This window comes from Sparus aurata, chromosome 7 (genome assembly GCF_900880675.1).
Source record: "Sparus aurata chromosome 7, fSpaAur1.1, whole genome shotgun sequence".
NCBI lineage: Eukaryota > Metazoa > Chordata > Actinopteri > Spariformes > Sparidae > Sparus > Sparus aurata.
In genome coordinates this window covers 26,786,489-26,806,201 of record NC_044193.1, presented here as the reverse complement: position 1 = coordinate 26,806,201, position 19,713 = coordinate 26,786,489, and the positions used below count along the sequence as shown (strand labels likewise).

The 19,713-nt window shown below is 40.5% G+C and overlaps 1 protein-coding gene across 10 annotated transcripts in view; it reads right to left on the bottom strand.

Moving 5' to 3' along the window:
- Positions 1-1,269: 1,269 nt before the first annotated feature.
- kcnq2a (potassium voltage-gated channel, KQT-like subfamily, member 2a) overlaps positions 1,270-19,713 on the bottom strand; it is a 36,357-nt gene continuing 17,913 nt past the window's right edge. Inside the window, exons 2-18 of one of the 10 annotated variants that reach the window (XM_030423033.1) lie at positions 19,427-19,517; positions 19,224-19,350; positions 18,682-18,857; positions 17,645-17,770; positions 17,412-17,522; positions 15,097-15,192; positions 14,895-14,989; positions 14,219-14,278; positions 13,096-13,125; positions 11,266-11,471; positions 9,288-9,335; positions 8,990-9,007; positions 8,065-8,170; positions 6,739-6,870; positions 6,036-6,104; positions 5,128-5,221; positions 1,270-3,871 (exon numbers count right to left, since the gene is read on the bottom strand). In XM_030423033.1, coding sequence (XP_030278893.1) covers positions 3,017-3,871; positions 5,128-5,221; positions 6,036-6,104; positions 6,739-6,870; positions 8,065-8,170; positions 8,990-9,007; positions 9,288-9,335; positions 11,266-11,471; positions 13,096-13,125; positions 14,219-14,278; positions 14,895-14,989; positions 15,097-15,192; positions 17,412-17,522; positions 17,645-17,770; positions 18,682-18,857; positions 19,224-19,350; positions 19,427-19,517 — 2,440 coding nt within the window. In that variant the 3' untranslated portion in view covers positions 1,270-3,016. Of the gene's footprint in view, positions 3,872-5,127; positions 5,222-6,035; positions 6,105-6,738; positions 6,871-8,064; positions 8,171-8,989; positions 9,008-9,287; positions 9,336-11,265; positions 11,801-12,292; positions 12,347-13,095; positions 13,126-14,218; positions 14,279-14,894; positions 14,990-15,096; positions 15,193-17,411; positions 17,523-17,644; positions 17,771-18,681; positions 18,858-19,223; positions 19,351-19,426; positions 19,518-19,713 lie in introns of those variants that run through there. The other 9 variants (XM_030423031.1, XM_030423023.1, XM_030423024.1 and 6 more) reach the window with 9 other exon arrangements.

The window sequence follows — 19,713 nt, the reverse complement described above, 5'->3', positions numbered from 1 at the left end:
AAATCCCCCTCGCTGGTTTTTATCCTCTCTATTTGGTAGTACTGCACATATAAATGTTTTGTATAATCCACTAATTAAGACCTGTGGGTTTTATTAAACCCTCAAGTCTGTTGTTTCCACAACACCTGCCAGATTGGTTTTCCCAACCTGGCAACCAGGTAGCCTAGTGTTTACAACAGTGCCTCGTAATAGGTTAAATGGCGTCTCCATCACTTGTGTCTGCACTATGTAGCTTCAAGCAGTGGTTAGGATCACATTGTTAAATACATGTTTACTGCAACATACAAGTTCTCAACACGTAACACTGATATGACCTAATCCTAATGAGTTTTGTCAGTAGTAGTAGTTAACACCTACATTGCGTCTGACACATTGTCACAGACCTGGGATTTGTATTTTCAACAGTGTGGGTTTACAGTGGGTTACAGCCATTCAGAAACTGTGGGAGGGGGGCGCCAAATCCGAAAATGTTGACATAATGATGCTTTAACATTAACTAAGACATTAGTCAAAACTTACCAACCCTTTTTTGCATTTAAGTTGAAAAGTATTAGGATCAAATATACTGTAAATAAGATATGTATGTATATGTATTATTAAATTTGTAACAAGGCTGACCTGCACCACCTGTACCTGACTTTGAGTGGAATTCCAGCCACTCCCTTCTGGTTGGAGGTATAGATGCACAAAGATCAGAACCAACTGTTTTGGTTTTTTTTTGTCTTATCTTTTTTTTATGTGTCTGTATGTTCTGTACTGTACCATAAATTGCCTCTCAAAGGACACTGAAGTTTTTCTAAGCCAAAGTCATGAATTGGTCTTTGGTTATATTTTGTACCACAAAACTAAATCTGCAAAGTGAGAAAAACTAAAGCATTCAAATAAATGTAGTGGAGTAAAAAGCTGAATTGGTCTCTGAATTGTTGTATAGATGAATTATAAAGTAGCAGAAAATGAAGCATACTTAAAGGTCCACTTTTTATGAAAGTTGGTTTTCAAGTCTCACTCCTAACGCCTTAAATACTGATGAGAACAGTATGAGAATGAACAGGTGCAGTGTCTATCTATCTATCTATCTATCTATCTATCTATCTATCTATCTATCTCTCTATGTATCAAGGACCCACTCAAGTGAGGCTCTTGATTGCCATCTAGTGCTACATGGCCACCATTACACCTCACAGCTGAATGACGTCTCACAGGCTTGTTTAAACATGTCTCAGCATAGCAGTATTAAGCCAGAGCATAAAAAACAGGAGACCATAGAGGTGATTTTTTTTTCAGTGATGTACAAAGTTTTATTATTGAAGAAGAAGAAGAAGAAGAAGGTGCAGTTACATGATGGTGTTGAACTAACAGCTACTTTTTCATGTAAAACCATACAGGTCCTTTCTTTGGGTTGTAGAAAACATGCCGACAGGTTCGTTTCTTCGTTTCCGAAAAATATGGACGGTGTATCTTGTGTGAATTGTCTCGACTGTACGGACTGTTAATATTAAAATGCTGAACTTGTTTTGCAATGACTCGGGAAGAATTGTTCATGCCTCAGATTCCACTATGAATCCCATGCTTTTGGCATTATCAGTGACTACATTTGTATCCCGGGACAACTGCTCTCAGGCCACAGAACCTCCTATATAACACTTGAAATGTACTTGAAATGTTTAGAATTAAATTGTTAATCTGTTTACCTACAAAACAATGGATTGTCATGTGAAAAATAAGGCCATGTTAATGTTGATAGAGGATGGTTCTTGATTGCCTTGCTTGCTTTTTATTGCATCTCCTCAATTATCGCAGGACTGTCATAGAAGCAGAGAGTCTAAATGACTGACCGATGCATGGCAGGCGGAATGCACTCACGTCTGAGTAACAAGTGTCCGACTCAATCCAACTCCAACACTGCATGTTGTGTGATGAGAATAAAAAATGCACGAGCCCATATTGTTTCCATACGTGGCATTAGACATCTGCCTTTGTATTTCATGTGTATATAATTTGTGGAAATACTTGCCCAAAAAAGAAGAGCCGCTGAAATTAGCAAGCTGGGGCTGCATACATGATTGGAATTCAAGCAAAGCCCCATAAAAAAATTAGCACATTGTGGCTTGAAACCAGTCATGCATGCACATTTTCATGTTTTATTCATCGCTCTGTTTGTTTGTAGAAGAAAAACACTTGTGGAATTGTTTCTGCTGACTTTTCGCAGCTGTTGTCTGGTTTTGGAACCTGCTGAACGCAGTCCTTAAATCAACCGTTTAACATGCCATGCTGCGGGTTCACTGGTTTTTCGACGGGGAAGTATCTGCAGTACTTTGAGGGGAGTTCTGCTGTAGTATTCAGTAAACACCAGGCTGAATTAATGATTCAGAAAAGCAAGCACGTCTTTTTTTTCTTACTCTGCGAGAATCTAATTGATTATCATAGCTAAGGTTTTGGCATCATACCACCTCATGTCATTCAAAGTTATAGAAGTTATCAAGACACTATGCTAACCATGTGATAAACAATCTTGCATTACTAAATCCCACAAAGTTTTGAACGTTAAAGTGGTCGGTGGGGAAGTGCTGAAATGCAATCATTTTCCATAAAAGAAATCAAGGTGATTTTCTACACATAGAAATCAATGTTAAAGTATAAGTCTGATGAAAAATTAAGTGTCCCTCACACATCTATACTCTCATGTAGCTTTCATCACAAATAAATGCAACGGAAATGTCAGCAAGTGAGACAAAGAAATGTCCCTAAAAAGCTAATTATCTATTTATCATCAAAGTCTTGATGATACAATGCAACTGTAAGTCAGCATTGCATGTAAAGTGTTATATCACAACCAAAAATGGTGAAAAAGGACAACTCCTTTATTTTTCTATGTTCACCATCCTCAGTAATAAACAGCTAACCATTCGCTTAACATAAAATAGTCTGTAATAGCATCAGCAGCAGCAGCAACAGTCAGTCAGTTGGCTACAAGGTCTCATGATCGACTCTGCCAGGCAGAGCAGTCTTTCCTGACCTACTTTAGTCCTGGCCATGGCCTCTCTCCGCCTAACACCTCTCCAGTGAAGGACAGAGGAGAGGGAGCGTAGAGGTCAGAGTCTGTGTCTGATTCTCCCTCTGCTATGAAGGGTCTGACCCTGGCACAGAGAGAGGGTCCGGCTGCGGCCTCAGTCCCTGCAGCAGCTCCACCTCCTCCTGAGCCTATAAAGAAAGAAGGCCCAAAGAAGTCCTCCTTGGCCTGGGAGATGCTGAAGCCACTGAAGGAGCGCTCCAGCTCCTCGTGGTCAACAGACGGGATGGACAGAGACGTGTCGCTCTCCACGGCTGTGGCATCCTGCTGGCACCTCTGCTTCCTGTGGCGCCTCCGGCCCTGGGAACCGCTCTCTCTGCCGCTGCCTCCAAGAGCGGATGAGGAGCGGTCGTGAACAGGTGGAGGCGGAAGGCGGAACAGGGTGGGCGAATGATCACCGCTGCCACCAACTGGCGAAGGGGTGTTGGCCACGCTGCTGTTCCAGGCAGGTTGGCTGAGGGGGTGCTGCAGCTGGTGCTGCCAGGAGGTAGAGGGGCGGCTGTGGCTGCCAGAGGGAGTACCCACCGATATTGCCACTGATCGACCCAGCAGAGGATCCTTCTTTTCCAAAGACCCATCAGAGCACGGGACCTCTGCAGCTGAACATGTCGTCACCACCTTCTCCTCCTTCACCTCCTCTCTATCCTCCTTCTCCACCTTGCTCTCCTCTGGGCTGTGGTAAGGCGGCGCTGGATACGGCTCTTTGGAGTTGAAAAAGGCCTCTGTTTCTGAACGAGGGATGCCCATACGCTGCACATAGACATTGACCAGGAAATCAAGTTTCCTGTCCATACAGACCACCTGCAGGGAGACAGAGAGACACACAATAAAAAAGTGGTGTCCTTTTACCAGAATTACATTTTTTTTAGCGATAGTAACATCAAAATCAACCCATAAAGCTGTACAATATGATCTGCCTGACTGTTGGAGGAGCAAACCCAGACTGAATCCCAATGCTCCCCCCATGGACTTTTTATTTTACATTTCTGAAAAGTGGAAAAAGGGAAAAAAAATAAAATAAATCCTGCACTGAGTGAGTTAAGTAAAGAATCACTATGGGGAGAAAATGTCAGATGTTATGAAGTGATTTAAAAAATGTGTGTGTGTGAATAAAAAACATTTTGGGTCCCAGTAGCTCAGTTGGGGGAGCTTGTGTTCCATGTGGTCCAAACTGCATCCCTCTGTCAAAAAGCCATGAATAGGCCAAAAAGATACATAAGAAAAAAAACACACATTGCATATAAATCAATGAAAGCATACGTATTATTGTTGTTTCTTTTAAGTGGGTGCAGGGTTTTCATGGTAACCAATGATAATCCTGTGTTTAATGATCGGTCATTCCCCTCAGCAAAGTCTGCAGAAATGCGTTAATACGGAAAGTGGCCGTAAAGGGCTCAAAATGTCCATGAGAGAGTCCTCATACCATAAGGATTGGACAGTAGCAGCCCTTAACCCTCGTGGACTTGCTGGGGACTTGCCTCAAAGTCTGTGTGTGTCGGACATTGGCACAGGACCCAGGATATGTTCCGCCACACTCAAAACAAACCCAACAGGAGGTGCCTTTTTCAGCATTCGAGAAAGATAAATATAGATAAATATTTGTATTTATTTTTTGTAGTACAGTATATATACCAACATGTCATCTGTTTACATTTCTGTACTGTAGCGTGCTATAAACAAAAGTTAAAGTTTGTTCCTACGGATGATTTATGATATTTAGATGATCCTCTCTCTCCCTTTTTCATGGCTCAGGAATTTTTTAAAAATGCATTTCTGGTGCTCCCCACTTCTTCTTCCATTAGATGATGGTTCTTGCAGGTGTCTGCATTTCAGCATTTCACCATAATTATACACTGGCACTGACACGAAATACATATTTCAGATGAATAACCTGAATGTGCAATTTCAATGCCAATTACCTGTTTGTATGTATCTCCAACACCAAATATAACGGTTATATGAGTGTGAAGCAATGAATCGTCAGAAAAACATGAATGATTGACCTCAGTGTGAATCAACTTGTGTGACTTTTACAGACCTGGAAGAAATTTCCATACCTGCTTTTCCACTTTGACCAGACGTCCCATCATGCTCTGGTCATCCACAGCCTCACCGTCAGCTTTGGGACCTTTACCCACTATCTGGTCAACTCTAGCATTTGAGAAAAGTAATATCATGGATTCAAAAACACACTCTGCCACATGGATTTAACCTATTTGTTTAAACTGAAGTTCATGATGCCATAATGGGAACTGGTGTAACATGGAAAGTAGGTAGAGAAGGCGTCTGTGTTAACCATATGTCAGGCTACAAATTTGTCTTGAATGAATGAATGAATGAATGACGGTCTGGCACTTAAGCATTTCCTGAGTAAGTATTGGTGTAAGGTGGACGGTGATGCATGCATAATGAGACGAGGCAGTCCTTAATGAAACAGTGTGAATAGAGGGGACATTTTGTCTAGGGGCCAAAATGCATCACTTGTCATGCTTTTGTTGTGCTTCATGCTTCATTTCCATTGCATCCTACTGGGGGAGCTCTCCCTCTGTCTCTCCAGTATGAGAGCAAGCATCTAGCACTGTCAAACCCCTGTTGAGTGAGGCCCCATGACATGGCTCATTAACATTCAGTGAGAACGGCGCGGGTGTCTCACTTTTTTTTATTTTTTTATTTTATGATATAAAGTGACATAAGAGCTAAAGTAACTGCACAACGTTCTGAAAATGTTGCACATAAAACTGTTCATCAAACGTGTGTCTTGATTTTACTTGATATATGATATTTAACCTTGCTTGAGCATTTATTATGTGGCAAAATGAGACAGGTTGAGTGGCATGTACTCAAAAGGGGTTCCGTCAATCAAAATAATAAGGCAGCATGTAACTACTTCAGTATTTGGACTATGGTATAAGGAGCATAATGCTGGTAAAACGGTCATTCTATAGGTGCAGTCTATTAACCTAACCTAGGACCTTCAGTGGACTTCTTATGGCGAGGTGTTGATGGGGGAGGGGGCCCCACAATCATATCTATCCTGGCAAGGCACACAGAGACGATATGAGTGCAATGCAAAATGAAGCAACGAGGGAATCACATCAGGTATGGAGAACAAGTTTCAATATATTCCACACGCACGAGACATACGGTGAGTCTGACTTGCTTCGTGGATGAAAAGTGCATGTATTTCACTGTTGGAATACATTTATTCTACATGTTAGACCTTCAGGGGATCAAAATGTGAGGAGGTAAAACAATGTGAGTTATTCATCAATGTCATATCTAAAATGAATGTGTGATGCATTCAAAGCAGAAGGAGCGGACCAAGTATTGCTTTATATAAAGGTTAAAGATTTAAAAGTGAGATCTGAATACCACACATGTAGTTGGACAAATGAAACAGGCAAATCAATGACTTGTGTGTCAAAACATGTGTGTATCCAGTGACACCACAACCCCTTTATTACTAATACACATCTCTAGTATTATTCTGAACTCAAGCTTATCACTGAGCTAAAACAATGACTCTAAAATGCTTCCAAGTGTCCATCCTGGTCTTTAGGCTCACAGTCAATGTGACAGACAAGATATTCACTCTGAGACAACCTGAAAATGAATGTGAGGCAGATATAAACCATTGCAGATAAACTGCATAGTGAACGTGCACTTGCCTGGACTGCAGGTTCTTAATGCGAGACAGCATGTCCAGGTGACCTGCAGAGTACTGCTCGATCACATCCATGACATCATAAGGCCGCAAGCTCTCTTTGAACCTCCTCTTTGACACCAGAAACTTCATGATGCTGAGGGAAGACACATATTTCTCTCAATTGACATCCGACAAATGAGTGGATCTTTTTTTCACTTTGACCCAATTGAAAAGCACAGGTGTTACTGATTACAACAAGGATGGCTCGGTTTTATTCCACTATTTAAGTAAGTCATGACAGGGAGACAATGAGCCAGCATGAACTATACGAAGACTATGAAACCAAAACACAGCTGAATGGTATTTAGGCATCATTGATTTTATTATTTACACCAGTGCTTTTCCTAATGCCACACGCCAAAATCTGTTTCATTATAAAAGGCCTTGATTTAATATCAGCCTCAAAAATCATAAAAGTATCCTCCACAGGCTGCTAAAAACTCCACACCAGCTTTTGGTTGGTCCATTCTGACCAACTGTAGCAACATGGTGGACTCCCTGGTGATCCTACACTAATGAAAACATAATTATGAATAGTATAGGCCTATTTCATTTCTGCCAACAGATCCTCCTAAATCCTGCACACAAAGTCCTACTCGCAGGACCTTTAAGATTATTTTGTCAAACAACTATTTTCATGACAAAGAATGAACTTTCCCGCAACCCTGCAAAGGATAAGTAGTTATAGATAATGGATAGATGGATGGAACAATGAACTTTCACACTCAGACTTAAGTACCTTTCTGTCAGTTATAATTACTTTGAACTCACCGGGTAATTGCTAAGATCTGGGAACATAGCACTATCACTACAACAAGTCTACTGAGGCAAACACCAGGCTAGCCGTTTTATTTGGAGGTAAAAAGTGAAGGTGAGTGCCCCAAATTGTTACTTATAATCCGTCACTGCACGGGAAAATTGTGCACAGTCACCATCTTCTAATAATTTTAATATAACTATAATAATTGTATCGATTATTTTTATTTTTCTCTTCGAGATAAGTTTGACTGACCTGGACATTCGTTTTAAATCTGTCTGATTGTATGATTGCTCCATCAGACTTGTTTTTAGCTCTGTCACCACCTTTCCAGATCTGAGCAGTTAAGTAAAAAGTTCAACTGATTCATAATAACTGAAAGTACCAGTGCTATCAAAGCTTGTAAAGCCTGCACCATAGACTGACCACAATGTAAAGGAAAACACATAAACACACACCATGATAGGCTTTTATGTACTCATGGATTAAGAAAACATTACAGAAGAAGAAAGGTATTAAAGCAAACCTTACCATATTGCCCTTATTGTAACCTTCACTCCTGGCGGTAAGTCTTGATTGAGAAACTCACAGTGGCAGCTTTTGTCATCACCAATCTCCTCTCCTGGGAGGCTCGCCTCTACAGAGCAAACACATGGACACTCATAAAGAATATTTCATCTGCTTCCACAGTGTCCACGGCAGAAGCAAAGCACAGCTGTTGCTTTTAGCTTTGATGGTGCAGAAATTGAATTACCAAGTTGGTTTCAAGCCAGTTAGCCATTTGTGAGCGTAGTGAGCGGGCTTTGTGGAACAACAGAAAACAAAATACGACTTGGTGCAGAATTGAAGGATAGTGCTGATGGGATAAAGCTTTAATAGAACCTTTAATGACAAGTACTCTCTTCCCACCACCAATTACACTCTAGATTAGCATTGTAGCTAGCATTTTTAGTTCAGCCAGAAGGCTAATCTATGGATTTAAAGCAGATTGCATACAGGCAAAGGTGTGGCCTAATCACTGTTTATCAGAAATTAGAGGAGAATCTGGTAGGGAAAGTGAGGTCTCTTCATGCAACGTAAAGCGGGGCTTTGGGGCAATTCGTCTCGGGGTCAAATTTGGATTATATCGGCACCACTTGACTTGAACCCGCAATTGCCTTACCTACCACAGAAACTTGTCTTCCACTACTGTAAAAATATACTAGACTCATTTGTATGTAGTTGTTAGAATCCTAATAAAAGCTTAAATCATTACATGCATGTTCTCAGCTAGTATCATGCCTCTGTTCTTAGTCACTGTTAGAGGGGAAACTCATGTAGAAAAAAAAGGGTTCATGTCAAGTGAAAAAATCTCAGCAGGTTTCAGCATGCAGGTTTCTCAGACCAGTGAAGCTGAATTGTCTTTTGATTTTTTTCCCCCATAGAAGCCAACCAACAACATTTCCCAATGTCTTACTTATTAAACCTTCAATTGCTGCAAAAAGAGAGAGAGGAGAGACATGGGAAGAGATTTGTTATGGATTCTAGCAGGATGACTATGGCAGACAAATCAATTCCAAACATGGGAACTTGTGGAGTCCACTGAATGGTTTCTGGTTCATGTTTGAAAGGGCTGCTCTCTCTTCTCTTACATCTACACTTAATATTTATAATGAAGCTTTATTCAACATCGATGGTAAACTACACAGTACATCTAGACATTACAGATTATACTACAATCTAAATTGAAGACATGTCATGATGACTTATCTAACCTGGAGAACTCTTCAGTCCAAAGTCTTCGTCCTGCATTTCAATCAGCACTTTAACATGCCATGAAGCGGAAGAAGAAAAACAGCTAATGAGAATTGGTTCAATTGCTCAACAAAAAGGCAAAGAAATGGTGAAGGAGAACAAGAGTACTAGTTTGAGAGTGACACAGTGGCCTGGATGATATATGGATGCAGTTTGGCTTTCTAGCAATAAAGACGGCTGGACACAACATCCAAACCAACACACCACTGTCTCCACAGCTCGATGTTAAAATGTTGGCTTTAGAGTGTCCAGAAAATCTCTTCTTCACACCATTCAATGCATGCAGGAGAAACTATATAGCACTCGCCTGCATGACAGTTATTGTACACAAAAAGTAGAAGCAGGAGGAAACAGTTAGCCTGGCTCTGTCCAAAGGTAGGGTAACATCATAAAACCACAGCTTCTCTAACTTGTGTTGTGTCTCTAAAGATCACATTGTTGTTGGTTGACACCCCACATTAGTCAAAAATTTTGAGCAGATTTTAATGATTGTTTAATGATTCCACAGTTAGCATGGCTTACTTTGGGTTGGGTTAAACAACAGGACTTTCATTCAGGAGACTGCTGTTAATGTCCAGTGTGAAACCACAGGGCTATAGTAAGTTATCTTAACTTTCCAACACGGTCATGTTAGCTAACGTACATAATGTAACATAAGTTACTTACATAATATAAGTACATTTCAACTGAAGTTAAAGAAGTAACATATAGATTTAAACCCAAACCACAATGTTTTCCTGAACCTAACCAAGTAGTTTTCTTGCCAAGACCTAACCAAACTGCAACTGTACACTGAAGGTCCAATACACCTGTTGCTGCTACGCTGCAACATTTGTGTACTTTTGGGAATAGTGATATATGTCATTTTGGGAGTTGCTGCCAATCGACCTATTTAGTCATCATGAAATTAGGATGAGGCCCATAGATTTAACGTTGTGATGATGCAACAGATTGAGAATCATTTTATATTCATATAACCTACATGGATCAAAAAGAGTCATTATTGACCTTGTTTGCAGTTCGAGTTGTCCTGTCAAAAGTTTTCAAAGCATCTTTTACAGTGCCCTACGGGAATATCCTTTTTAGGGTAAAGGACTTTTTTTCTTTCTGCAATACTGCAAGTGGCCTCTGGGCAGAATTGGATTAGCGCTGCCATTAGGTCTAAATTATCGATTTGGGATTGTTTATTGGAACTACTAGATGGGCTGTGATGAAATGTGTTTCAGACATACATTCAGAATGAATTTATCAACTTCCATGATCCTTTCACTTTACATTTACTGGAAGTTAAGTCATTGTTAATGTGTCTAACATTTAGGATTATGTCTATGTCTGATAAATACCAGTAAAACTAATGATATGACCGTTATCCTCAGCTGTATTATGTGGTTAATGTTATGTTGGCATGTTAACAGATTTAAAAAAGAAGCTGCCAAAGATCAGCATGTTAGCCTTATTACTGTGAATATATTAGCATGAGGAAGTGGGCAGTTACAATGTGTCTTAGTACAGCTCACAGAGCCAGTTGCTCAGACTCTTAGTCTTTTTACACTTTAGGTGTTGGACAGATTTAACAAGATGTTACAGGTTAAAAGGTGCTGGTAAGTGTATTTTGTTACCTTTGGACACAGCCAGGTAAGCCGTTTACCCCTGCTTCCAGTGCTAAGCTTGCTGTCACTTCATATTCACCACACAAACATGATATTGGTATCCATCTCCTCGTGTAACTTTTCACAAAAAAGTGAATGAGTGTCCAAAATGTTGAGCTCTTCCATTAAACAACTGTGAAGCTCCCATAAAAATGGCTTTCTCTACATAGATTGTAGTTACATGATGATTAATCAAAAGCAGCGGAACTGTCCCGCAGGAGTCCATCTGTGTCCAGCCTAGCCTGTACTCTAACACTCATGATTAATCTGGTCAGACAAGTTCCCTTACCCTCTGAGTTTTGGCGCGAGGTGCTGCCTCGGACTCTGAAGGCATGCTTTGGCCCTCGGTTCTTCTCATTGAAGCTCCAGCTCTTCTCGACTTTGCTGGGACTGGCCTCAGCCCCATCCTCTGGCCCTGGAGACTGGGTCTTCCCCTTGGCCACTGGAGCCTTGGAAGGACTGGGGAATACTTTGTCCTTCAGACTGGCCTTCCGACTGGAGAGCAGGTAATAAGAAGGGAACTGTAACCAATTTAACACTTTTTTAGAGTGAATAACTATTTGTAAGTAAATGTCTTTGTCCTACTGCTTTGTTGTTTTAAGTGTAATCTTTGGAATTTGTCGAATTCTGCACTGACATGATAATAAATCTTACCTCAGCAGAAACTCAAAATGGGCAATGTCCTACAGCAGAAGGAGCCATGTCCACATACGAACATAGTGGAGCATTCAGTGGGTCAGGCAAGCAGCAGGAAGCTACAAGCAAGCATGCATGGGAAGCAAAGTGACGCTGCACGTCTCAAAAGGAAGAGCTGTGGTCTCACTCTATGCAAAAAAAGTGAACACAAATCATGCAAAATAATTCACCATCATACAGTATGCTTCGTCATGGGAATTGGTCAAAAGAAAACGAATTGTTAGGTACTCAGCAATATGCACCTTGCCTGCTGAACTGAAGTTTGTAAGGGCTGAATAGGCAAAAAAAAAAAAAAAAGGCGGCAAGCAAATCAATTGCACAACGACATTATTAAACAGAAACCATAAATCAACTGTGACAGGGCAGTCAACACGGATGTATATCTGCAGCTTTTCTTAGAAAAATAGTAAAAGATGTGAGCAGATTAGCTCTTGAATTTATAATAAGCATAAAGCTTTTCATGAGACATCATCGACAGCTGCATTACACTCTAAAAAGTAGACTAGTCAGATTTGAGTGTTACTCCTCTTGGGCTTAAAGAGGTCGAGGTACAGAGATAGGAGTGTAAGGACAGACACAGACTTGCAGTGCAGTTGTTAGTATCTGTGCAGCAACTATACCTAATAGCTCTCGGACAGCACCCGCAAAGTCTGTCTTTGTGTGCATTTTCATTACTGGAGTGGTGGGCAGTAGAGGAGACACAAAAAAGATAAAATAGCAGTGGGTAGAGTCAAGAAACAGCAGTGTGTGCCAACCTGTGATGCCAGTAACACTTTATTGTAACTATAGTTTGTTTCATTTGCAACGCCTTAAAAAAAAACAACACTTAAAACACTGTCAGATAGTTCAATGTCTTTGCCTTGAGATATTTTTCCTGATATGAAAGATAATAAAGGCCGCCAGCATCTTTGTGATGATGTTTTAGGGCTGAATTTTAAATGATAGTCCTACAAAATGTGCAAATGGTCAAAAGTCATGATAAAGTGTTACTACATTGTCAATAATTACACTTGTTTCTTTTGTCAAAAACAGTGTGATAAAAGTCAAGCAGGGCTCTTAAAGTGTTCAAAATCACTTTTTTCCGAGGTGATGCTTGAGTATCAAAGAACAGCTTATTGGTAACTATCTAATAAAGCTGCCAGTTGGGAGCGAGGCCAAACTGAGCTGATCTTTGAGCACCATGTGAGCAAATGCAGCAAGACCGTTCTTGAAGGAGCCACGTACATGTCTGATACATACGCACGCACGCACACACACACACACACACACACACACACACACAAACACAGAGAAAGACACAGACACAGACATTCTGCACATATACTCCCCCAAGAAGAGTGCCTCAGCAGCAGCTAAGAGCAGAATTGAAGAGAAGCCAACGGGAGGTGAAGAGAGACCGAAAAAAAACAATCAGATCACAGACCTGGGAGACGTTTCTGTTTGAGACTCCTTCCTGTGAGGAGAGAAGACACCACATGTTACACACTGCAAGTCCTCAACATCGCTCCATGCTGAATTGGATTAGCTTAGAGAAACAGGGAACCCGTCTGGAGAAAAATTTTGTAAAAGCTGGTTGCTTCAAATTAAAACCATACATAACACAAGATGAAAAAAAAAAATAAATAAATAAATAATGCTGCACCTAAGTCACTAAAAATGTATATGTAAGAAAATTATCTTCTGCATTTCCCACTCTGCAAGGCAAACGCCTGTTGTTATCCTATGTAATTTGGGTGGGCAGGTACGATCTCCTGCACTAACTATGTTGGTGAAAATGTACCATATTTTATGAAGGAAATGTTCCCTGGGATTCACTCTGCTGTCCTGCCACTGTTCTGCTTGTCTCTCCATGATTGATGCTTTACTTGTTGCTAATATAACCACCATAGCTGCCGATAGCTAGTAGATGCAATCAGCCTTGCAGCTGGCTGACTCTGCAAGACTAAATTGGGATTTCAGAGGAGGATTGTTTGCATTTAAAGAACTAGCAAAGGAGCTTTGGAACCACCAGAATGGGCACCAAAGCTGAACACACCAGCCTCTACGGACATCATAACATAGGTAAAAAGACCAAAGGGGATGTTAAGCGAAGATAAGTTAGCTAAGAAAGCTAAGAAGAAAACATTGTCGTAGTCGACAGATTCGCTAAATAAAAGGCTGAAAGACACCGGGGTGACCTACTTGCTGCTGTATAGTAAGTGGTGTTAGCTGGCCTGCTGTGCTCCTGTTGTTGAATTTGTGTGGTGTTAGCAAAGTTGTTGATTTGTTTTTTTTATCATAAGTAATGTAATCATAACAAGCTGAGAGCTGAGAGGAACTGTAGACTCAGGTGATCATTCTCTGTGGGTCTGTCGATATTAGCAACAGATTTCATGTTACACAGTTATTTCAGTTTTGTTGATAAAATACTATTTACATGTGAAGCTTTAATGTGGATGTCAAAGTCTTTTTCCAAATGTGACATCCTCGGCATCATGAGATCGTCACAATCATCCTCATAATTATCATCATCATCATCATCTTCACTCTTATTGTCTTGTTTTTACCTGAATGACTTGCCCTTTAGATTCCTCAGCAGGTCCAGCTGATTCAGTGGTGGAATAAGTCTGGGGGAAAAGACAGAGAGCATTATGTCAAGACAGTTTCTCCAACTCTGTGCTGAAAGGCTAAAACAAATCAAAGCTAATTCTATTCGGTTTGGCAGTTATCTATTCTGCTGGTCATCACCTTTTCACCTCAAATTACCACTGGGCTGAAACCAAACATTTCCAAATCAAACTGACAGGCAGCAATCTTCTACTTCTAGACGCATAAAAAGCAAAAATCTGTGTTGTGAAAGCCAAGCGCAGCAGCTTATTTGCTGATTCATACAGCTGGACAGATATATAGGTGGTTAATTTTACAAAGTAGCCACTGGCAGTGTTTGTCTTTTAAACAGCGTTTCAAACAGGCCCAGATGTCACTGCCAAGCAGCCTCATCCACTGTAAAATTACCCTGATTAAAGCAGAAAGTGAAACGTCACACCGGTGTGTGACTCTACACAACAAGACTGTAGTATCTGATTCAACAATGCAGGTTTGGAATACAATAAGATGAGGCTCAGTTTCCCTCCTAGCTTTCCAGTTTTAATGGAGACAGCAGAATGTGATACAGCAAAACAGTTGTATTTCTTGAAAATGCTGAATAATGTACAGCATTATTCAGAAAGTTTTATCACTTACCTGTACATTGGGACAGCTACCGTCTGCTCGTAAAAATCCCAAGTGCACACCAGATCAGTACGGGAGAGGTTGGTAGCATAAAACCTCCAGGCACCCTAGACAGAGGAATAAAAAGATGCTTTAGCTTTTTGTCAGGGGCATAAAACAGAGATTATCTCAGTTTGATAAATCTTACGTGGTGCAGTTTTTATTAGACGTATACCTGGATGAGACCCGCTGCAGGGTTGCGTCTCTTCTCAAAGTGTTTCTGCCTGTGCTGCTCTTGGACTTTTAAGGCAAAGCCAGAACCCAGGATGCCCTGAACAGATTGAGAGTGATGCAGAGAGCCCATACAGTGATCAGTGACCTTCATTGACCTCTACAGGCCAGCAGTTGGAATTGCAACAGCAAGCTGTCTCCTCCAACACCTTGCAGGACCCTTCTACAGCAGAGAGAGAGTGAATCCAACAAAACAAATCTGTAATATCACAAGTTTCCACTTGTCTGCAAAGCCCCAAGGAAATAGAAGTGTGAGTCAGAAGTCAATATGGCAAAAGCAGTGACTGTTTCCTGTTAACTGAGTGCTGATAAAGCTGCTCACTCAAAGCTTACTGCAAAGTCTGACATCTCAGTTGAAATGTCAAACATTTAACAGCAGCCAACAAATGCATTAGTGGCTGGAATAACAACATTATAAGAGAGCTTTCTGAATGTAAAGGGAGAAAACTGCAGAGTTTATGTGGCTTCAGAGGAAGCTTCAGGGCTGCTACAGATAACAAATGTAACATCCTCAGTAACAAAAGGAGGGATACAAGGACTTGAATTGTTATGAAGTGACTTAGATACATACCATATTCAGTACCTTTCCAGCATACAGTGTACTGTTTTTCACAGAAGACATTTCATAGCATTACAACTGTTATTAACTATGGATATGGATCGTTATTGGTTGTGTCTTGTGCATTTCCTGCTATGAGAACTCAAAATGGCTCCTATTAAGAAGTCTGTAAATGCTGAACTTCTTTGCTGAGTCTAAATCAAAATTATATTTGTAAGAAATAATAAAGCAACTTCAAAATATAATTTTTTGATGCCACTATGGTGGCACAGTAGCTACTAGCCTACCTTACAACGTTGTATTCCGCCAGCTAACTGTTGCCTACATGTACAGTGTGAGCAACATTAGCATTTAAGTCTGTATTTGGTCTTTACAAACTCCTGAGGAAAATATCTGGCTCTTTAGCTGACAAATGATGCACTAATTTCTCTAGCTAGATGCTAACTTTACGTGCTAACTGCTGTCTGAGGCTGGGAAGTCTTTTTTATCTGAGCTTCTTTGTTTAAGACAGTTGCCTGCTCGAAACGACGGTGATGGGACTGATGAGACAGAACCACAACATAAAGCTGCCTGCCAAAACACAAAAAGACTCCATATCACTAACCAGAACTCAAGAGACAAAGCATTGATAATATGTAATAACCTTTTTTTTCCTTCAGTTTATTTGAAAAATACCAACTTGAAATAATTTTTTTGGCTAATAGGTTGCGGTACAGCAGGCTGTGAACACAATAGCCTAGCTATTAGGCTATATCCACCCTAACAAAGTTGTATTGTGCTAGCCAACAGTTGCCTGCATGTATAAATACATCCAGCTGACATGGAGCCACAACATATGGAGTCATGTTTCTGATGTCTGTCCAATATATTCACTCTCCATTTAGTCTGTATTTGGTTTTGATGAACTCCTGAGGGAAATATCTGATAAATCTTCCCCTACATTCACCAGCTAGTTGCGTTTTCTGTCCGTTGTCTGGTGCTGGGCAAGCAGTGTCTGTTTATCTGAGCTCTTTTACCAAAACATTGGTGAAACAAAACCACAACGTAAAGTTCCCTGCCACAAAACCAAAACAATGAGCTCACAGGTGCTAAAATGCTCCATAGACCTAATCAGAACTGCATTTGTTGAAAGTTCTCTGTTGGTTCATCACTATGTGCAACACATTTCACATTACATACAGCCATCTGATCTGTTGTTGACGTAAGAATAGTGATTAGTGCAACTTTAAAGAAATATTTAGCTTTTCTTAATATAAATGAGCATATATGAGCTAGCATAGATCCATTTCAAGGATACAGAACAAACATGGCATGTTAACCTCATCTTTAGTGTTTTTACATCTGCTTGTCCTAATATTCACAGTCTGGTGGGTTTTTAATGCATTTGATGTTCTGAGTGTTTGGGAGAAAACAAAAGGAAAATGACAAAGTTACCATGAGAGGCGATACACAGAACAGAACAAAAAGTGACATTTGTACGATCTAAAACTTAATCAAAAGAAATTGAGGGAAGAACACTTCATAGAATTGGACACACTGTTTCTCAGGCAGCTGCAGAGCAGTTAGACAATGAGCACTGAACACCATGATGGATAGGGACTCAGTGAAAACAAATGAGCTCTTACGAATCAGCACTTCAAGCTCAAACGTTTGGTAATGACACTGGGTTTTAAAGTAGTCTGGAGAGGCCTCATACTCACAGCAGGGAGTGCAAAGAAGGCCACCCCGATCATGCTGAATGTGGCTGCCAGCAAACGTCCATTCCAGGTCTTTGGAACCTTATCACCATAACCGATGGTGGTGAGTGTGATCTGGTGAAAAGATAAAACAAAGACACTACATAATGTAATTGATGTGGTAGAGGTTGTAGATTTTTGGGGAAATGGATGCAGAACCTTCCTGTTTCCTTTTTTTCAAGTCAGTTTAGTCTTACCAGTCCCCACCAAAGAGCATCAGCATAAGTATCAAACTCTTCATTCGTCTCTTTTTCTACAGAGTAGACCAGGAATGAAGCCAGGATCAGGCACAGAAAGCCTATGTACCACGCTGTGATGAGCTCCTACAGAGAAAACCAACACAATACGCATCAGGGACTCTAAAGTAATAAAGTGTCATCTAGTATGCCTTACAAAGTGCTGATGTAACCAATGTAATTTGGTAAAAATGGCCCCTCTGTAATAATATTGGACAAGATTGTGTGAGTCGCTTGCCCTCTGTGGCAAACCAAGTATTTCATAAACATTTTTATTTCCCTCAGCTCTATACATGCCACATACCCACCCTCTCTCCTGCTCACCACAGTACACACACAAAAAACACTCAGAAAACACACACACACACACACACACACACACACACACAGCTGCACATGTTCAACAGCTTATTAGTGCAAGAAAATAATTCTATTTCATAGCTCATTCAGAAAAAAAACAGAGAGATTAATTGGATCGGACATGAGTGGGATATAAACGGTTCAAAACCCATGATGTTGTCTACGTCTATTTCACAGAGTAAAACTCAAATACAGGTAGCTATATATGTAGTATCATAAGGGTGATAGTATAATTCTAATAGCAGTCTTTTTTAGCAGTGGTGGTGACATGATGTATTGCCAGTTTAATAAAGAAGTCTTGAAGAGCAGGGTTAGGCAGTGAACTAAAGGCAGTAAAACTAATTCATTTTTCAAGTTATTTAATCACCTAAAAATTGTGTTAGAAGTGGAAAATAATTAAAGAAGTAAAGGGCAGTACTTTTCATACCTTTTGCGTAAAAAACAAACAAACTCTGACACGACTGCCTGTGAAAGTTTTAGTGTAGTTAATTTGACTGCAGTGTAAATCAGATTTGGCTTTAATCACCATTTATGGCTGGCTGATAATATCTACCCTCAAATCCCCAAAATTGAGAGTGGTGTTTGAGTAAAAGTGCTGTCAACTCGAGGTTAAGCCTTGTAGCGAACGAAGTGATCACCTTGCTATGGGCATAAACTACAGATCCGAGCAGCTTCCAGGTGCCTCCACGACGGTCCATACGCAGCATGCGCAGGATCTGCAAGAATCTCAGACTCCTGATGGCCGAGGTGGCAAAAACATTGCCCTGAGATCCAGCTGCCAGTACAGACACTGAGGCAATCAGCACCATGATGTCTGAAAGGACAGTGAAATACAATCATATGATTTCACGCTGGCTGGGATGAAGTGGAAGCCAGAGATGGTATATCAAATCATCTTAATATGTACAACGAAGACCATTTCTTTGAACAGTTGACCTGAGGGCAAATCTTTCCATTGAGGTTGCCCTGGTTACAAATCTAGTTTCACCTTGTCTTGAGCATGACTTCAATAGAAGGGATTGATGAAAACCACATGAAAGCAAAACAAAGATGACCATCATATCCTCGCTCAAACCCTTAAGCGGTGGAGAATGAAAGAAATGAAAAAACAGTTATGTGTCTGTGTGCTACGCTCTTCTGAGAGAGCATGGTGAGACACAAGCTGACCCTGATCTCTCACCTATGACACAGAAAGGCTTTCTGGCGAATTTTAGCCTCCCTCTCCATCCTCTGTATCGACAGCAGCAGCCAGCAGCCCATATCCTCACAATGTACTCCACTCCAAAGACCACGATGGTCACAATTTCCTGTGGGAGAAACCGAGACCAGGTTACATGGATGTATATGGAGTAAAAGGTTTACAGTGGATAAAATGGGACCTACCAGGATATACAAGGCACTCTCTGAGCTATTTTTGAACTCTCTGATGGTGGCAAACACTGAAAGAATGAGACAGGAGAAGACCAAGAGGAAGCTGGAAGAGACAGAAAACATACAAAAACTGTTATTGATTTCTCTTTTTATGGTATGCCAAATTTGTCAAATCCAATTTTAGACACAGGTATGAATTCAATATATTCAGTGGTGAAACAGCTGGCTTGATTTATAATAAAATAGAATAATTAGAATATAGAGTGCATAGTTAGTTGGTGCATAGTTTAGTTGAATGT